Source organism: Gorilla gorilla, chromosome 13, assembly GCF_029281585.2.
Source record: "Gorilla gorilla gorilla isolate KB3781 chromosome 13, NHGRI_mGorGor1-v2.1_pri, whole genome shotgun sequence".
In the NCBI taxonomy this organism is placed as follows: Eukaryota; Metazoa; Chordata; class Mammalia; order Primates; family Hominidae; genus Gorilla; species Gorilla gorilla.
This window is the reverse complement of record NC_073237.2, coordinates 49,687,308-49,707,104: the sequence shown is the minus strand read 5'-3', so window position 1 is coordinate 49,707,104 and position 19,797 is coordinate 49,687,308. Positions and strand designations below refer to the sequence as shown.

The 19,797-nt window shown below is 39.7% G+C and overlaps 1 protein-coding gene across 3 annotated transcripts in view; it reads right to left on the bottom strand.

The window, feature by feature from the left end:
• The window catches only part of FREM1 (FRAS1 related extracellular matrix 1), a 257,613-nt gene that overhangs the window by 10,692 nt on the left and 227,124 nt on the right, over window positions 1–19,797 (bottom strand). For 2 of the 3 annotated variants that reach the window (XM_063696367.1, XM_055350804.2), the window contains 7 exons: window positions 14,873–15,002; window positions 11,462–11,534; window positions 3,495–3,733; window positions 2,778–2,825; window positions 2,361–2,525; window positions 2,020–2,148; window positions 1,450–1,565 (listed from right to left, as the gene is read on the bottom strand). In XM_063696367.1, coding sequence (XP_063552437.1) covers window positions 1,450–1,565; window positions 2,020–2,148; window positions 2,361–2,525; window positions 2,778–2,825; window positions 3,495–3,733; window positions 11,462–11,534; window positions 14,873–15,002 — 900 coding nt within the window. Of the gene's footprint in view, window positions 1–1,449; window positions 1,566–2,019; window positions 2,149–2,360; window positions 2,526–2,777; window positions 2,826–3,494; window positions 3,734–5,216; window positions 5,367–11,461; window positions 11,535–14,872; window positions 15,003–19,797 lie in introns of all 3 variants that reach the window. The other variant, XM_055350801.2, reaches the window with a different exon arrangement.

Sequence of the window (19,797 nt, the reverse complement as noted above, 5' to 3'; positions counted from 1 at the left end):
TGGTATTGTCCACCATGGAATACTATGCAGCCATAAAAAAGAACAAGATTATGCCCTTTGCAGGGACATGGATGGAGCTGGGGGTCATTATCCTAGCAAACTAATGCAGGAACAGAAAACCAAATGCTGCATGTTCTCATAAGTGAGAGCTACATGATGAGAACACATGGACACATAGAGGGGAACAACGCACACTGGGGTCTATTGGAGTTTGGAAGGTGAGAGGAGGAAGAAGATCAGGAAAAATAACTAATGAGTAATAGGCTTAATACCTGGATGTTGAAATAATCTCTACAACAAACCCCATGACATACATTTACCCAAGTAACAAGCCTGCACATTTACCCCTGAACTTAAAATAAAAGTTTAAAAATTAAAAACAAATTTGGATTGTCATATTTATACTTTTAACTATTCTAGTAGGTGTGAAGTGGTATTTCATTGTGGTTTTCATTTTCATTTACCTAGTATCTAACGGTTTTGAGCAGCTTTTCATTTATTTATCGACCAACTGGACATCTACTCTTGCGAAGACTCCAAATCATTTACTATTGTTTGAATCGTCATTTTGTCATTGATTCGTTGAAGTTGTTTGTATTTTCTGGGTTTAAGACCTTTATCAGGTTTATGATTTGAGAACAGCTTTTCCTGAATATGGTTTGCTCTTTCATTTTCTTAATGGCATCTTTAGATGTGTATAACTTTTTAAATTTTATGAAGTACGAGATCAGATCAATAATAACCAGAGACTTCCCTAGTCTCAATTTCCAGCCATAGGGCATATTAGTCTAATTGTGTTGTTTAGATAATATCCAGATTGGCAAACAAAAAGGAGGGTCAGGGATAGGTACATATGCATTTTTAAAGTCCTTCTGGACTACATACATTGGTTGTCATTCTCTGACCATAAGTTATCCTTTATTGAATGTTCTGTTACCCAGTGAGCCTTTGTCTTACTTGCCCAGCTTTATAATCATTGCTATATAATCGCATTGCTAGAGGCCCGATGTTAAAAGGCTTTTCATTACTATATACTTTCAATTAAATGGACAGGAATTCTTATCACATAAAAAAAGAAACTGCAATGCTGCTGACTCAGAAAATCTCCTTCTGATTTCCTCACAAAGACTGAGATAGGAAAAGAAAATAAAAGAAAAAGAAACATGGCAATGGTGCAGCTTTAACAGAAAAGAGCTCAGTCAAATATTAGGTTGGTGCAAAAGTAATGGCAAAAACTGCAATTACTTTTGCACCAACCAAATACATTATCAAGGCCCATCACAAATACATTCTGAACTAGGGAACTCCCTCAGGGCTCCTAAAACAAAGCCAGGCAGATATTAGGCACTCAATATTTGTTGAATGAATGAAGCAGCTCTCCACTTCCATGAGCAAATAGAGAAATAGAGAAAAGAAAACATCAATCAAATGTGCAATAGGGTGCCTTACTGTTCCCTGCAAGCTTGGGCAGCCGCATTCCAGGTGCCTTTCTGCTCTGTGATCAAGATGTGACAGTAGCCTGAGTGCTGGTGCCACCCGGCTGGACAGGATTTGTCTTCCACAACCTGAAAAACAGTTGTCTGTGTTCATGTCATAATGGTCTTTACAATCTGGAGTCGGTTCAGCATAAGGAGTCCTACGAGTTCCCTAACTTCAGTCAAGTAGTTTCGTTACCACAGAGGGAGTCAGCCCTAATCCCAATTCTCCATCTTGAGAAATACAATGGCTTCTTACAGAAAACACTACCACAGTCAGCAACATTTCAATGTTACAACTTTGACATTCTGATAACTGAACAAAACAAGTAAACATCTTCTTAAATGGTATTGATTTAACTAACGTATTTTGTGAGTTTTAAAAAGCCACTTTGGGCCATTTTTTCCTCTTGGCCTTCAAGTTGTTAATAATGGCAGGAAGATGTAGCATGGGTTGAGTCATGCACCAGATTGTTCCCCTTTATTAGCTTATCATACAGCACATTGCGAATAAAGGTGCTTGGCTGCTCAGCCTGTCTCCTACCTTGGTTTGGGGACTCCAGGCTTTCCAGGCAACCCCATTGCACCGATACAGCTTCTGGATGCCTTCTTCAAAATGGAAGAGTCCCTTTAATTCCAGAGTGCAGTTCTTTGGAAATGAGGGCAACTGGTCCTTTGGGAAGGAAAGGCAATTTAGCAATTTAGAATTGACTTAAGGAAAGTTGCTCACACATTCACCTCCTTTGGGTCTTCATTTGTTGGGAAGCATTTGTGTTGGGTAAACTATCCCCCCAACCTTGGAGGCTATTTTGTGAATTAAGTGTGTTTCTGGCCCAGCAAACAACTTGTTATAAGGTGAGTAAGAAGGAACAAAGATTTTCATACCTGTCTGGGGAAGTGTGAGTCAGTTGTGGATTCCACCTTATCTGCTTGAGGCAGTTCTGCCACTTTGATTGTCTTTTGTGGCTGACTAATGATGGATACTTTGGCCTTCCTTTTGTGAGTTGGGAAACTGTCATCCTTCAGTTTCAAGGAAACTATCCCATGATACTTGAGGAAACCAACAATCAACAACAATAAGGAAAAAACAAACATCAAGATAGCAAACAAAAAAATGAGCAATTCAAAAATTCAGTCAAAGCAAAAAGATAAGAGGATTTGTTTCTCTGAACACCCAAGCCTCTAATTTCAAAACAATTTTTTGAGAGAAATGTATAAATATAAAAAATATAAAATAATAGCTTCATTAAATACTTGCATCCATAAATATAAGAAATTTAGCAATTCTGTGACTACACTTACATTATAGATGATGTCTGTTCCATTTCTATAAACAGAGGATGGACGAACCTGAAATTGACAGAGAACAAAATATGAACAGAATTGGATTGACTAATAACTAGATAGGGTAAAACCACCAAGTAAGATCTTGCTAATGTCTGAACAATTACAAAACATATGTATCTTAAGATTTCCCACGCCCAAATCATTGGAATTTCAAAAATCACTAGGCCTAATCAGAATTTATGATTGTTGTGTGGATTCACACATACACAGTTCCAGTCAGGGAAAAAATACATCTTTATTTTTTGGTATATCTATAGTACACAGGTCCAAGAACACAAACACACATGCGTGTGCACATATGAGAGTATGCAATGGTTAGAATGCTGTGTTAATAAGGTCAAAGCCATGGCTTCCACACCCAATCGCATCATTTCATCTCACTCTATTTCAGGGTCATGGATCATTCCCTATTTGTCTTGGTCACAAAAGGAATCAAAGAAGAAATCATATGGATGAATCAGCATATCTATCACCTCAGTACACTTAAAGAAGCAAGGCAGCCTCAAGATCTTTGTATACAGAAGGCACTGCATAACTGTGCAAGGAACCATGGCCCCCACTCACTATGAGAATCAAAACAGCTTCTTCAGTGTTTCAGAATACTTATTAATATCTTCTGATCCTTTTAATATGTATTTTGCACATCATTTCCCAGAAGGTCCCCATCCTTACTGTTTTGCCATTCCCACGGGTCCTAAGATTCCTTTGAGAAAGATCTGTAGAATCAAAGCCCCGCAGGGTGTCTCCCCTGGTGACTGCTAGCTGCATGGAAGATGGAAGAGGTCTTCTTTCCAGATGAAAGGAACCAGAAGTGGTGGATGAAGAAGACCCTGGGGGCAGCAGATGCCAAATGCCCTTCTCCCATGTGCTGTGCTTGCTTTGGTTGGAGGAATATGAAGGATGGCATTGTCCTGGAGGCATGCAAGATGGCAGGCGGTCAGTTCATTTTACACAAACAGATAAGGTATCACATTGACACAGCTCCTGGAGCAGATTGTCATTAAACCTAGATGGATGGTTTTCCCACCAGATGTTGCCTTTTTGCCATTTGCCAGAAACTCCTTTACTCTTCATCAGTTTACATCCAGGAAAGCTGTGCCCGTCTGCACATCTATTGAGTGATTATAAAGTCATGAAATCAATTTCATAAACCCCAAATGAAAATCACTGTTATGATTTTATTATCATATCATATACTGGGGGGAAAGTCTCACTTCTCTTATTATAGTATTCCCCAATATAAAAGTTTATTCACTGATCAAGCATTATTCCACAAGCACTTTAATCATTTCCTAGAGGTAGAAACTGGAATTGTTTAAAGATGTCATAGAATTAAGTAGTATTTATAAAACTTTTCTCTTAGTTGCTATAGAACAAAGACCCAGTAAATCTTAATAGAGCAGCTCCTATTGGAAACCTCACCAATTAGTATTTCTGGGAAGGCATAAAAAATTTGAGGGCAAAACCCTTGTCTGGGTATTTTATATTTCACATATAAGGTGTGTATATCATGTATTTTGTGTACTTCATGTGACCAGAAAATTCTACTGGAAAAGAAATAAATTTGGTGAGGAAAGGTAGTGGGGAGAGATGTTGCGGAAACAAGGATATTATAAAGAAAAGAGGGGAGGTCCCATTTTTTTTATAGAGTAGGAAAGAGAAGAGAAGATAATAGATTCCAGGCAAGAAAAAAATATGGACCATAGGGCATGACAGGTATAAAAATCGAAGTGTAAGATTGAGTATGGTACGAACACTTGTCAAATGCTAAAAAGACAAGTAACTAAAAGGCATTTGGCGGAAAAAAATCAGAGCACCAAAGAGTCTGGCTGGTCTTTATTTTATTTAGTTCACAGGTTGTTCTTTAGCATAGACAATCCAGGACCTGTTTGGCGCTGCCATCCAAAGTCATTCATTAATATTCTCCAGCTGCTCCCAAATTCCCAAGCCAGCTGCATCTTTCACATCTATTTTTCTCCAATTCCTTCCTCTCTTAGAATTTTCCCGGTCACACTACAGTGGGGGCTCAGATTTTAGGCATTAAGAGTGCTCTTTAACAGAGAAAGATAATTACAGCTCTACAGACTCTGGGGAAAATAATTGTCGATAGATTCTCACCAACACTGTTTCCCCCTCGGTGAGAACAACAAACGGGTAGGAAAAAAACAACTACGGCACTGACTTGTTGCTTTTCTCAAGTGATCGTTCTTAGCAGGAGGAAAACCACATGAAGCAGAAACCAGAATAAAGGGCCTACATCACGACTGAGGGTGCTTTCTTGACAAGAAATTAAGCATTTTGATTTGAAGGTGTTATCAAGCACGTTGGCTGTTGAAGGCAAGAGCTACAGCGCCAGGACCGCTCCTGATTTCAAGATGAGGATCAAAAGAATACCTCCTTTTGAGTCCAAAATTTTCACTGCAGCTTTTGTCTTTGCGCCAAGAACTGCATTCACAGGGGAGTTCAGAATTACTTCAAAGACCTCATCATCTTCCTCTAACCCGTCATAGGTAATTGCTATATTCCACATCTTAGTTGACATTCCTACAAGAAGTAAACATTTTAATTACTCTTTAATTGCTATTTCAATCACCTAGGTGTCAGAGAAATATATTAATTAACATGTCTACAGCTAGACTGCAGTAGCCCGAGTGAGCTATTGTACTGCTACCAACTCACTGAAGTCCTGCTGTTCTCCCAAATAATATGAAAAGACCACATTTGTTTCTGGACAATGATGATTCCGTTTAAATGCAAACACTGTAACAAAAAAGTAAGCTGCAGTATGCAAGGGATAAAAAAAATGGTTATTAGATGAGATCCAAGACTTAATTATTTTCCCAACCTGTCCCTTCTCTTCTGAAGAATAAACAAGTATTGCAATCTCAAAATCTTAATAGTTTAAAAAATCTTAAGCTGTTGATGCAGACAGAAGTGATTATTGGATGGTACTTCATGCTATTCATGGAACCCTTGAAATGATTGATTTCTTAATCATTTCTAAAGACAGCTGCCTGCATCGGCTTCCCCACTTCCTGAGATCTTTCTAGCCCACAAATGCTTTTTCTGATGATATAATACTCAGTAGTTTGATATCCTCCTAGAGAGAATTTATGGCCTGGGGGTCCTAGAAATAAAGCCAATTTTTTCCCTCTTTCTGGCTGCCTCTATTCATGAAGTTACAATCAAGCTTGGTTCACAGTAACTTTGTGGACTTAATATTATACAAAACAGTTTTGACATTACAAACGTATCCCAGCCATCCTGTCAACACCAAGACTGGAAACAAAGCAACCCCAGATACACAAAATATTAAGACTGCAAGAAGAAACTTCTGAGATGATCTCATCCTGACCAGTTTCTATGATGTGGATCATAGGATATCCCCTGAGTTTACTTAGAAGAACAAGTGGTGGAAGGAAGTAAAGGGAATACTTTTAAGTGGAGAAAGAAGGCTCAACTTTAAGAGGAATAAATACAGTAAACTTAACGATTTAACTTTTCTTAGCTGAGTTGGAAAAGCTTACTCTGCCATTTGCTCATTGGCTATTTGAGTGCTTTTACTCCTTTAAGCCCCTCTATATCATATAGTTAAACTTTTTAAAAAGTCTTCTCTTAAAAATATAACTCTTGGCCGGGTGCAGTGGTAAACAACTGTAATCCCAGCACTTTGGGAGGCCAAGGCGGGCAGATCACTTGAGCTCAGGAGTTTGAGACCAACCTGGCCAACAGAGCAAAACCCTGTCTCTACAATAAAACAAAAACAAACACAAAAATTAGGTGGGCGTGGTGGCACGTGCCTGTGATCTCAACCACTCAGGAGGCTGAGGTGGGAGGATCGCTTGAGCCCAGAAGGTCAAGGCTGCAGTGAGCCCAGGATGTGTCACTGCACTCCAGCCTGGGCAACAGAGTGAGACCTTGTCCCCATCTCCAAAAAACGACTCTTTTATCTTGCAGATTGCCTTCTACAGACTTATACCTCTCAACTGTCCATCTATATGGTGGCCTCTTTCTTGAAGGTATGCCTCACATAGATCTCATGATCTAATCAGTCTCTTCAATCCTCAACAGAAGTCAATGGAAAGTGAAGCTATCCACTTCTTCTACTTTTGGCTGGCTGCACTTAGAGGGGAAAAAATTAGGTGTACTTGGAATAAATGTATTTTATTAAAAAAACAGGCTGACAGCTAATTTATTAAGCTTCCAGTACTAAGTTTTTAAATCAATTACATTCACAGTCTTTGCAAAAGCAGAAGTTGAAGCATCTAGTATGTATAATAATACCATACAATTCCCATCTCATGGATGGATGAATCAATACATCAAAATATATATTTTGTACTTATGATATGCTTATCTTTGCATTAGATGCTATGGAGAATACCAGAGGTGTAACATAAGCCAAGCCCTGATCTAAGGGAGCTTAAAATCTTTTGGAGGAGACAGAAGCAAAACCAGAAAAGTCAAATAATTATTGAAAGCTATGTATGTTTACCTACTAAAAGATACAGAATAGATTGTAGAGCCTATATAAATGTGGGCTTTAGAAGTGAAAGGATTAGGAGGGAGGAAACAGGAAAACAACATAAGTAAAGACAGGAAGATAGCAAAGCAGAGGTCTTGACTCGGGAAGGGTGAGTGAATTAGCTGGCTGGAATAGAGAGGTTACATGGGTGGACAGGAGGTCATAAGGCTGCAAAGATTATTTGTAGCCAGACTGCAGAGAGCCCTGGGCACCTGGCCAGATTCAGACTTTACAACATAGGCAACAGGGAAGGGTCTTGAACAAAGAAGTCACACACTGAAAGTGGATTAGCAAAATGAACCTGAGAGTGTTATGTGAGAAAGTCTGGAGATCCAGGCAGATAGACAGATAGGCTAGAAGTTTGGAGACCACATAGACAGCTGCTGTAATACAATTGGCATGAAAAGATAAGAGGTGGTCAATGAAGAAAGCATATGAATAATATGATTATTAGTACTTGGAGAACTGTTTTGACCCTCAAAGACCATAAAGTTAAGCATCATGTAAATAAAATCCAATACAGAAAATATTTCCAACTCCCAACCGACTCTCTTACTTTAAGGTTAATTTTTTAAAATTATAGTACCCCCCAAACAAACAAACAAAAAACAAAAAACTTAAGGTTTTTGTTGGACCTTATGGAGTAGAACCAGATGGTTAGGGGTTGGAGAAAATATCTTTTGAGTTTCATTTAAGTGCTTCTGATTTGTTTGTGTGCATTCCAACTTGGTTTCTATACCTTCCAGGTGTGCACAGAGGACTAACTCTTTAGGTTAATGAGATTGGAAGTAAAAACTTTATCATTTTTTCCCTTCCTCTTTCACTTTCAAGGTGCAAAGTATTTGCTAAGTCCCTGAGATATACAAGCATTTTCAGAAGGCTTGGACTGGCTCCCTGTTCCCATAAAACAAAAGGTGCTGAAGAGAAAACAGAGGTGTCATTTTATGCAGACATATTCCACTTTACAGAGTAGGTGAGTACCTGGATGTTTTCCTGCAAAGCAGATATCTCTATTGAAAGACATTTTCTCAATATTTTTTAGTAAATGCCACATTAGAGATCTGTTCCCTTGGAAAACATTTTGACTCTAAGGAATGATGAAGTATCAATTAAGAATGCTGCAAAGCCTTTCAATAGTGCATATTTTAAAGGAAAACAATCATTTTCTTAGGAGTATTTTTATATCCACTCAAGACTAGTCACAAGAGCTGAATGCAAAGTAGTTAGGGTTTGCTTTTGTTTGTTTGGTATTTTTTTGGTTTGGTAGCATAGTTGCAACTTCAATGCAAGCTTCCTTCCAGCTCCCACGTAAGAGTTCTCAAACCTTACGGCATCCCACTGTCTTTGGTTTTTCACTCTGTTTCTTCACCCAATCATGGAAGCTGCCGTTTTAAAAGAAACAAATTGATTTCCCTTGGTAAAAGGGGTGGATATGGGGATGGGGACACCAGACCCAGAAGAGGCAAGGATTAACAAGATAGGAGTAAATATTTACTGGACCTGTGGACATGGAGAACTTCAAAATTCTCTAAAGCAAGATTTCAGTTTGTAAAACTGCTTCTGGGTTAATAAATTCTAAAACAATGAACAGCCAATTGTTTTTTTCTTAATTTAGAAGATATGCTTATATTATTTCTTAAATTGTCTAAATAATATATAAAATCATAAGATTATTTACAGCCCCCAGAAGTCATTAGTATCTACTCAAAACAGCATGTGAGCTCTTCTAGACAAACGGGTATTTATCTTATCCAGTGGAATCTCCAAGAGATAGATTTCAGAGTCTCTTGTAGTGTGACACATTCTAGTTCCTATCAGTCCAAACAGAGCACCTGATGGGCTCCTGAAACCTACTAGCAGCCAAAATTACTCCTCATCTTGTAGCAAACAGACCTAAAATTATGAAGGTGACATATGGCAAAGACTCAAGAAATGGAAAAGTTGGAACTGCCTTAACATGAAGTAGGAAGGGACATAGTGCACATCATCTCACCCTTTCATTGTAGGGATTGTTGGGTTGGCCGCAAGAGCCTGTACCAGTGTGGGAGTAAACAGCACATAAATAACAGGAATCTTTCCCATATATAACAGGATCTCTTCCCACAAAAGGAGGTCAGCCGGAAGAACCAGCTTATCTGAGTTAGAATGTTAACTATCACAGGAAGGAGGCCAAAAACAAAATACAGATTTTTGCATGTCGAAGTGAAGGTTCACTGTTATAGGCTGAATGGCGTTTCTAAAAAATTCACGTCCTCACTCCCAGTACCTCTGAATGTGACCTTATTTGGAACTAGGGTAATTACAGGTGTAATTAGTTAATGTGAGGTCATACTGGAATAAGGTGGGCTCCTCATCCATTATGACTGGTATTGTATAAAAAGGGGGACTTGGCTGGGCACAGTGACTCATGCCTATAATCCCAGCACTTTGGGAGGCTGAGGCAGGCAGATCACAAAGTCAGGAGTTTGAGACCAGTCTGGCCAATATGGTGAAACCCCGTCTCTACTAAAAATACAAAAAAAATAGCCAGGTGTGGTGGTGTGCGCCTGTAGTCCCAGCTACTTGGGAGGCCAAGGCAGGATAATTGCTTGAACCCAGGAGGCGGAGGTTGCAGTGAGCTGAGATTGCACCACTGCACTCCAGCCTGGGTGACGCAGCGTGACTCCATCTCAAAAAAGAAAAAAGGGGCAAGGACTTTATAACACAGACATGCACACAAGGAGAACACTACGTGAAGATGAAAGCAGAGATGCAGGTGAGGCAGCAGACACTAAGAATGCCAACGTTTGCCACCCAGCCACTGGAAGCATGGAAGAGAGGCATGGAATCGATTCAGAAGTAATCCTTCATGCTGACAGCTTGATCTTGGACCTCTAGCCTCCAGAACTGAGACACTCGATGTCTCTGTTTCAAGCTACCCAGTGTTCGATGCTGTGTTATGACAGCCTTAAGAAACTAACACAGTCCTCAAGCATCATGCTACTTGCAGTGAACTGCAGAGAGCCATTTCTTTTCTGTGTTTGACATTAAGATAGGCAATTTTGAGGTGGTGCTGGTACTTAGGCCATTTTCTTTTGCCTTTGCTCAACTCTTTATGAGTTAGTGGCAGATGATGTCAATAGTTCACACTTAGAGGAGTGTTCTCAGTGTGCAGAACATCTCCTTGGCAGGAAAGCACAAAGCCACAGTCCTGTCGGCTTCTCCAGGCCCATTGTATTTGCCACTCCCAAGCCCCCACATTTGATTCAGATCCATCTCAAACCCCAGGGAAATAGAGAGTGGCATGCAGTGAGTGAGGCAGAGCTACCTGTCCCATCCACAGAAGCCAGGGAAAGATGGCTGGGCTCCATCCAGCCTCAGCTTTAGGCACAGTTCCCCAAAGGTGTGTTGGTGCTTTTGTGTTAGTCCTTCATCCTGGAGTTTTCTTCTTCATCTAAATGCTAAAATACTGCCTCCCCTGGGAAGTCTTCCAAGATTTCTCTTAGCCTGAACAACAGCTCATCTTTTGGGTCCCAGTGCACTATCAGTGAGTGTTAATTCTTGTCTGTTTCTCACACAATGGAACACACTTGAGAGCAAGTACCAGCCTTTTTTATTTCCACTTGCACCTAGCAAAATTTTTCCACAAATTTAAAACAAAGTAAGTGCTACTTAACTAAATAATAATTTCCCCTGGAATCTCCTAATATCAACCTATTCCATGAGGGATCATTTAGAAATGCCCTTTAGGAATCCATATAAACATAACATTCTGAAAATTTTCATAGAAAATCTGAGGCAATTAAACTATAACAGCTTTGTGTTAGAACTTCAAATAATTTCTAAGTGACTGTATTTTTTTCTGGATTGTCTTGGATGTTTGCTTTGATATCTCATATTTATTATAATCTTTCTTCTCATTTGAAATCAAAATTCACTTGTTATTAAAAAAAAATAAGGGCAAAACCTCAAATCCAAACACCTCTCTTTTAGAGTGGGGTGGTATGGCTCCCTGAGGAGTTTCTAGTTGGCTAAAGTTGTGTAATATTCTATCTTCTCTACAATCTCCAGACATACCTACAAAAAAACAAAACAAAACAAAACACATAAAACAAACTGCAGACACAAAAGGTACCTGGGTCAAACTGAATCAGTTTAGATGGAATCACGGTGAAATCTTTTCCAACTGCAGCTGACACTTGGTTGACCTTAGGAGGGAAAAAAAAATCTTTTTAAAATAAAAATAAATATTCTACAATAGAGAAACAGCTATTCTCCCTCACACTAGACTAAACTCATGCTCTTAAATATGTTTTTAATATTAAGTAGGGTTTTTTTAAAAATTATATAAGCCATTTGGGATCCAGGCAACACGGATTTTCCTTGAAGTTGACTTTTTGCTAGGCTAATATCAATGGAAAGGAAAGCTTCTGTTTTGTTTGGTTTTTCCTTTATAAATGATTTAGTTATTGAAGAAAGGAACATGAATTTTAAACTATATTTTTGTCTTTGTTGCAAGCACAATTTTATTACCTTCCTTCTACCCCAATTTGGTTTTAAAATAGTCCCTCAAAAGAAAAGGAGGGAGAAAATTGATGAGGAGAGAAAAAGCAGGTACCCCCAACAACCTGTGTGATGATCTGTCAGCTAGCTTGGAGGTATCCTGCAAGCTCCAGGGCACTGAAAGCCTTTAGACTAGATTAACTCAAACACATCTGGTTCATTTTCCTGTCTGGATGAAACCATCACTCTTCACAAACATGAAAGGAGAGTTTTGTGGAACCGGAAGACCTGGTGAACAACCAGACAAAGGAGATCCACACCCAAAACCAAGGACTTTCAAGGACCCCATCAGGTAGGTGTTTTAAAACAACAACAAAAAAAATGCCCTAGTCTAAGGAGACTATTGATATAACCCTGCTTCTCAGCTCCAGCCCCAAGGCTAAAAACCAAAGAGGCGATTTTAGCGCTCTGAAGTCATGGCCTTGAATTCCACCCAAAGGGTGCCCAAACACATGTTAAGAAGTGTCCTTGAGCCGGCACGGTGGCTCACGCCTGTAATCCCAGCACTCTGGGAGGCAGAGGTGGGTGGATCACTTGAGGTCAGGAGTTCAAGACCAACCTGGCCAACATGGTGAAACCCCGTCTCTACCAAAAACAAAAAAATTGGCCAGGCATGGTGGCGACCGCCTGTAATCCCAGCTCCTGGGGAGGCTGAGGCAGGAGAATAGCTTGAACTTGGGAGGTGGAGGTTGCAGTGAGCCGAGATGGTGCCATTGCACTCCAGCCCGGGTGACAGAGTGCGATTCCATCTCAAAAAACAAAAAAAAGTGTCTTTGGCTGATTTGAAAAATAAGTCATCAAATGAGAACTGTGTGCAAGCATTTCTGTTACTTGTGTGTATTTTTTAGATGTTTAAGATGGTCAGGAACGTGGGATAATATATTTCTGTACCTTCTGACAAAAGAATGAAGTGCATAATGAAAAGCTGAAAAATTCCTACTTCTATGGCCTCAGACAATATGTCCATTTCAAATCAAAGGCCCCCTCATATATTAATTGGTTAGCAGTGGAAACATTTTGCTGGAAAAGGGGATTACCTTCCTAAGCTTCCATTTGCTTTGTCTACAATGCCAAGGCTCCTCTGGAACCACCTTTCATTGTGAAAAGGCAGCCCATTGTACACCTGTATCCACCATATGCTGGAAGTGGCATTTCCCTGCATGGTTCTTGCATGTCCAATTACCTAGTATTTACTACCACTGAGTTTACAGAATCCTATGTGGGAAAAGGAATGGTCTGAGGCAAGGTGGTTGGAGAAATCAGTCAGGTGAAGGTGCACAATTCAAACCAGGGCAATCCACACAGGGTGAAAGCACCACCTCTTTCCCTGCTCCCAGTCAAGCAGCCAAGCTCTAGTGTAAGGCTGCAGGTTGTGCTCAGGGTAGAGTTGTCCTGAAAGACTCTGGGACTGTGCTTGATGAAGGCCTGCACGCTCAGCTGGCAGGTTTGTTGTGCACTTTCAGCATAAATAAGCATAAGGTTCCATGTAACACCATGCCTCTTCTTTCTACCTGGCAAGGTGAATGGTGGCGTGGCCCAAAACTCCAGCCTAGAGCATATGGTGCTTTCTATGGAGGACTGGAGGATTATTAGAAAACCATCCAGGCAGATTCTTCCTTATTCCATAAGCAATCTTCTGGAAAACTATAGGGCATGCCAAGTTTTCTCCTGTCTTAATAACAAAAAAGTAACCAACAGATCTAGGAAAAAGGACCTGTGTTCACTGGAAAGATAAATACTGAGCCTGGATATGGTCAAATTTATGTTCCCAGGCTTCTGAGAGTGATTTGAGTTCATTATTAAATTGAGACTTAATAGAAATGGCCTTTTCCCCAGAAGCTAATACCAGTGTCTTTTTCATCAGATGGCGGGGGGATGGGGTGGGGGGGAGTCTTTACAGCTCATTCTCCATCATTAGTGTGTACAAGTGTTTCATGCTCTCATTCTCTTGAAGCGCTCTTGTTATAACGACTCCTAAAAAAAATTCTTCAATTCTAGAAGCCATAGGTTGTGCTTCATGGGTCATATCAATGAAAAGAAATAGCAAGTTGACTGATCTAGAAGTGGTTAGCTGAAAATTCTTCATATTTCAGGGTGCCTGTATTAGTACATGCTCTCCTAATTTTGTATGGCTTGGACAACTCTTAAGATAGATGGGTTTAAGCTGCCTATTTGCCTCATCAACTGAGCCCATGGGAAGAGACTGAGGTGCATCTTAAGAGAAAGCCTCTTGGGACTGAAATTTGCTCTGGGTACCCCACAGAATGTCTTGCATACAACATCTCTTTCTAAAGCAGAGTTCAGCCCAAGTTCACAAAGTTGAATATAGCTCCCTATGAAATAAAACCTCAAAGTCTAAAGAGTTTATAGAAACAAATAACAGCTTTCAAAATTAAAAACGGATTTTAAAAACTAATATCTCAGCCAGGCAAGGTGGCTCACGCTTGTAATCCCAGCACTTTCGAAGGCCAAGGTGGATGGATTGCCTGAGGTGAGGAGTTCGAGACCAGCCTGGCCAACATGGTGAAACCCCGTCTCCACTAAAAATACAAAAATTAGCGGGGCCTGGTGGCAGGTGCCTGTAATCCCAGCTACTCGGGAGCCTGAGGCAGGAGAATCACTTGAATCTGGGAGGTGGAGGTTGCTGTGAGCCGAGATTGTGCCATTGCACTCCAGCCTGGGCAACAAGAGCGAGACTTTGTCTCAAAATAACAATAATAATAATAATGATAATAATAATAATAATATCTCTTGTGCTAGCTTCAGCAACACGTACACTAAAAATCATATCTCAGAGTTTATGAACCTAGATGATGGATGGAGGGCCAAGGAGGTTTTGTGCTTAGAATCCTCAGAATAGCGGGATCTCCCTGCAATTTGAAATTTCCTTGGTCACTCTGAATTTTTCTAAAAAAAATATAATGAAAGACACCAAAGAGCAACATAAGTTTTAGCTTGATAATTTACATTTCAGAGTCATTACCTTTATACCCACAAAGGCCGAGTCCATGGAATATCCCCTTCTGATAATTTCCAAGGGCAACACACCCACATTCTCACAGACTTCATATTTGGTCTGTGACCATTCAATATGAGACCACTTCAGTTCCAAACTGTGTGTGAAAGGAAAAGAGAAATCATGAGAATGCATAGTATATGCCTATAGGGATTCTCCGCTGAGCGGACTGAGTGGAAAAACGTGGTTGATCTACCTACACCAGTGAAGGAAATTCCTTAAGACTTATTTGACACATTTTAGTTCACAAAGAATGTCTACTAACATTATCTCATTTGATCCTTACAACAACCCTGTAAGGTAGACAGAGCAAGGATTAGAATTCCATTTCACAAATGAAGAATCTAAGGTTAAAAGGCTGCTGAATGTCCCACAGATATTTACAACTAAAAGGGGACTCAATCTTGAATGTTTCGAAGGGAAAGGAACCAGCAGTTTTTAAGTTCGAGGAGACATTCCTTTTTGGAAAAGACACTGATAGGAAGTCTTCTATCTTATCATTTAGATAAGGATAATTGGTACAACAAGAACAATTCCAGACAGAGATATTCTCTGAACTTGGGTTCAGTTTAATAACAAAATATTTTTGAGGATGTGCTTGGGAATTAAAATGTACATGTGTTTCATAAGTGTTATTTGTTTCTCTTTCTGTGCGTAAAAAAAGGACTCTACTGGTATGAGGCTTGGATGCAACTATATAACTAAATAAACCTGATAAATGGAGGATAGTCTTTCTTTCTACAATATATTTAGTGAGTCCAACATTTGGTGGAAATTGTCTTCTTTAATCTTCATCTAGAGAGGAACATTTTTTTTCAAAAACAAACAAACAAACAAGCTTCAGAGAGGTTAAGTAACTAACTTAAAGGCAAAAAGCCATGACAAAGCTAATAGCAGAGATAAAATTCAAGCATAAATCTAATGCCAAATCTTCCATCCATCCTCTACCATTTATCTCCCCAACTGAAGTTCTTTGCGACTCTTTTGTGAGCTCAAGCAGAGCAATACGGTTTTATCTTTATCCAGAAACATTTTCCTTTTTGAGGTCTTGCCTTTTTTTGCCATCTGTAATCTTACTATAGAGCAGGATAAAAGACACAAGCAACCTTCACTACGATTGTTAACTGCACCTCTATTGTTTTTTATTCAGTTGCCTTTTATTCTAGATTTACAAAATCCTTAGTGGTTGCCTTACTTGTACTTCCCAAACCTCTAGTCAGATTCAGACTCTTTCCTCTCAACTTTTAAGTTTATTTATTATAATTTCTTTCTTTCTTTGTGGAACTAGAAATTCTGGGTGCTACCATATGGAACATGTGTTTACACATTTCACACACTCTCCAGGCTTTCCTGGGGCCATTCATATTAGGGAGGAAGTTTGTCTTCAAATAACCACTGTGTCCACACTGATCATGTGTCATAATCACGTTCTATGGATTAAGCTCACGAGCCAGATAAACTCAACAGTGTAGGTTCATAGCTGAGCATCATGGGCTAGGGGGCAAGGGTAGGGTGAGAGCATGGAATTATTACAGGGGCTCATGAATCTATATAAACATACATGTTTATTCAATCAGATTTAAAATTTATTGTTTGAGTTTATTGCTACTTAATAGAATTTTAAACAAGAAAAGAGGATCCTTGTATTAAAAAAATATTGGGAACTTCACGGGTCTCTGATGCAACTGAATTTAAATCTCGCATGAAACAGATCAAGAAACAGAAATAAATGATTACGGTAATCCCTCTTTTTCACAATTTGCTTTCTGAAGGTTTCAGTTACTTGTGGTCAACCGTGATCTGAAAATATTAAGTGAAAAATCCCAGAAACAAATAATTCATAAGTTTTAAACATCATGCTGTTCTGAGTAGTGTGATGAAATCTCACATCATCCCCTGCTGTTCCACCTGGGGCAAGAATCATCCCTTTGTCCGGCACATCCACACAGTAGATGCTACCTGCCCATTAGTCACTCTGTAGCTGACTTGGTTATCAGATTGACTGCCACAGTGTCACAGTGCTTGTGTTCAAGTCACTCTAATTTTACATAATCATGGTCCCAAAGTGCAAGAGTAGTGATGCTGGCATCCCATGATAGTTGTTCTATTTTATTAGTTATTAATCTCTTACTGTGCCTAGCTTGTACATTAAACTTTATCCTAGCAACGTATGTGCAGTATAGGAAAAAGCATAGTGTACATAGGGTTCAATACTATTTGCACTTTCAGACATCCGCTGGAGGTCTTAGAACATATCTCCCACAGATAGGAGGGATTAGTGTGTGCCTAAAGAATTACAAGATAACAAACAACAAGGATATCATAAATGCCAATAGAAATATGTTGCAAAGAATCCCAAGAGGATCCATGTGAATGAGAAAGAAAAAAAAAGTCAGCAAGATGGATTAGGGGAAAAGAGAGAAAGATGAAATGGGAAGGAAAAGAGGACAGTGGGAAAGAATGAAACAAATACATTTGCATGCATTTCAGCCATCAGTAGGGTTCAAATGAGTTTCAGTGTCCAATTCTTCTGAGAATTCATCCATTGCTAATGCTAACCATGACAAGTAAAAATCCATCAATGTCATTCTGTAGATCCTGGTGACCTCAAGGCGAAAAGCTAAATGCAACTTGATTTCTGATCTAAATTCAGAAGGGAACCATTCAGAGGGCTGTTCAGCTTCAAGGTATAAAGGGTCTTACTGTTTGGGAATGTGCATGCATTTCCCTGATGCACCATTTGAATGCTGCATAATGCTTATAGGTCAAGGTTGTCATTACACAATGCTCTATTTTATTTTCTTAAAATGATTCACTACAAATAATAAAGAGCTATTGAAAAGCCATGAAATTTAAGCCAGGCTATATATTTTTGAGAAAAGTGTCTAAATAGCAAAGCACCTGCATACCCACAGAATATGTATAATATATGTTCTGAATGTGATTTTTTTTTTTTGCTTTTTGCAGTACTATATTTGAGAAGATCTTTCTACGCTGAGACTGTGATTGCTTAAACTGTACACAAACACCTGGAAGAAAAATAAGAGATGTAGTCAATCACTTGGGAATTTTCCCTGCAAGAAGCCACACAGCTATATGCCTGGCATCATGTAAATGTCCAGATCCAGGGGCCCATGAGAGAAATTTGTAAAGTTCTAGATGTGTACGTGTCATGTAGATAAAGATTGGTTCATATCTTCCCATTTTAACAGTGCTTCCAGTTTCCTGTCACCATTGAGTGACGCTCATTTTACGGCCATGGACACATTTTATGTGTAACCCATGTGGCAATCGCGTCAAGTCATTTAGCAGGAGGGGAAAACTCCCTAAGCCTCTAAGTCAGGCTTTCCCAACCATTTTGGACCAGACAATTCTTTGTTGTGGGAGGCTGTCCCATGTGGGAATGATGTTTAGCAGCATCCCTGTCCTCCTTACATTAGACGTAGTAGCACCACTTCCCTCTAGTCACGACAACCAAAACTGTTTCGGGACCTTGACAAATGCTCCTTGGGAGAAAAGTCACCCCCACTTGAGAACTTCTTCCATATGCGGTTTTAATGTGTTCATCACAATAGAAAAAGCTGGTTCACCGGGAGACAGAGGTTGCAGTGAGCCGAGATCATGCCACTGCACTCCAGCCTGGGCGGCAGAGCAAGACTCCATCTCAAAAAAAAGAAAGCAAAAGCTGGTTCAATGTGAAGATAAATTCGGATCCCTGAAAACCACTGTTGTAAGTGGAAGACATGGCATGGAGCAGTGGAAATAAAATTGGATTTGAACTTGTGAGGCTTCAGGTCCCTCTGTCACTCACCAGCTCTAAGCAGTCAGGTAAAGGAAATGTTGTTTAAACACCCAATTTAAAATCACAATGTCTTTCCCAAACACAGCACTTCTGATCCCCCTTCTCCTGGTCAAGTTTTTCATTTTTCCAGAGCATGTACCACGTACAGCAAGCATACTATCTCATTGATTTAGATCCTATGTATGCTCCAAGGAAGCACAGGTCTTTGGTTCATTGTGATAACCCAAGTGTCTTGTAGAGCATCTAAAACATGGTGAGTGCTCATTAAATGTTTGTTAACTGAATGAATGAATCTTGTTTATCCCACTGTCTCCTGAGCTAAGTTGACCATTGATATGGTTTGGCTGTATCCCCACATGTTGAATTGTAGCTCATCTTGAATTGTAGCTCCCATAATTCCCACATGTTGTGGAAGGGACCTGGTGGGAGATAATTGAATCATGGGGGTGGTTTCCACCATACTGTTCTTGTGGTAGTGAATAAGTCTCACGAGATCTGATGACTTTATGAGGGGTTTCCCTTTTCACTTGGCTCTCATTCTCTCTTGCCTGCCACCATGTAAGACTTGCCTTTTGCCTTCTGCCATGCTTGTGAGTCCTCCCCAACTATTTGGAACTATGAGTTCATTAAACCTCTTTTTCTTTATAAATTACCCAGTCTCAGGTATGTCTTTATTAGCAGTGTGAAAACAGACTAATACAACCATCGAAAATATTTTTCTCCCCAACCTTACTAACATCATCTTTCACACACTTGGAAAAAAATGCTAGGCTAGATGATCCTCACATGTTTTCTCTAGCCCTGACTTATTCTGGATTCTTTGACTATTGTTAGGCTTTATTAGCATAGAGAGAAAGATGGCATTGATAAATGAGCATTCTAACATAATTCATAATTTCTTAAAACATATGTATGCTATTTTCTAAGGCATGCGTGTAATTCTTAACATTTGGCATTTTCTGGAGATGGTATTCATTGCCACAACTGGGAAGAGGATGGTGCTGGCCTTCAGCTGAGAGAGGCCTGCGGTGCTGCTGAATGTTCTGCAGTGCCCAGGAGACTCCCCTGTGACACCAAATGGTCTGTTTCA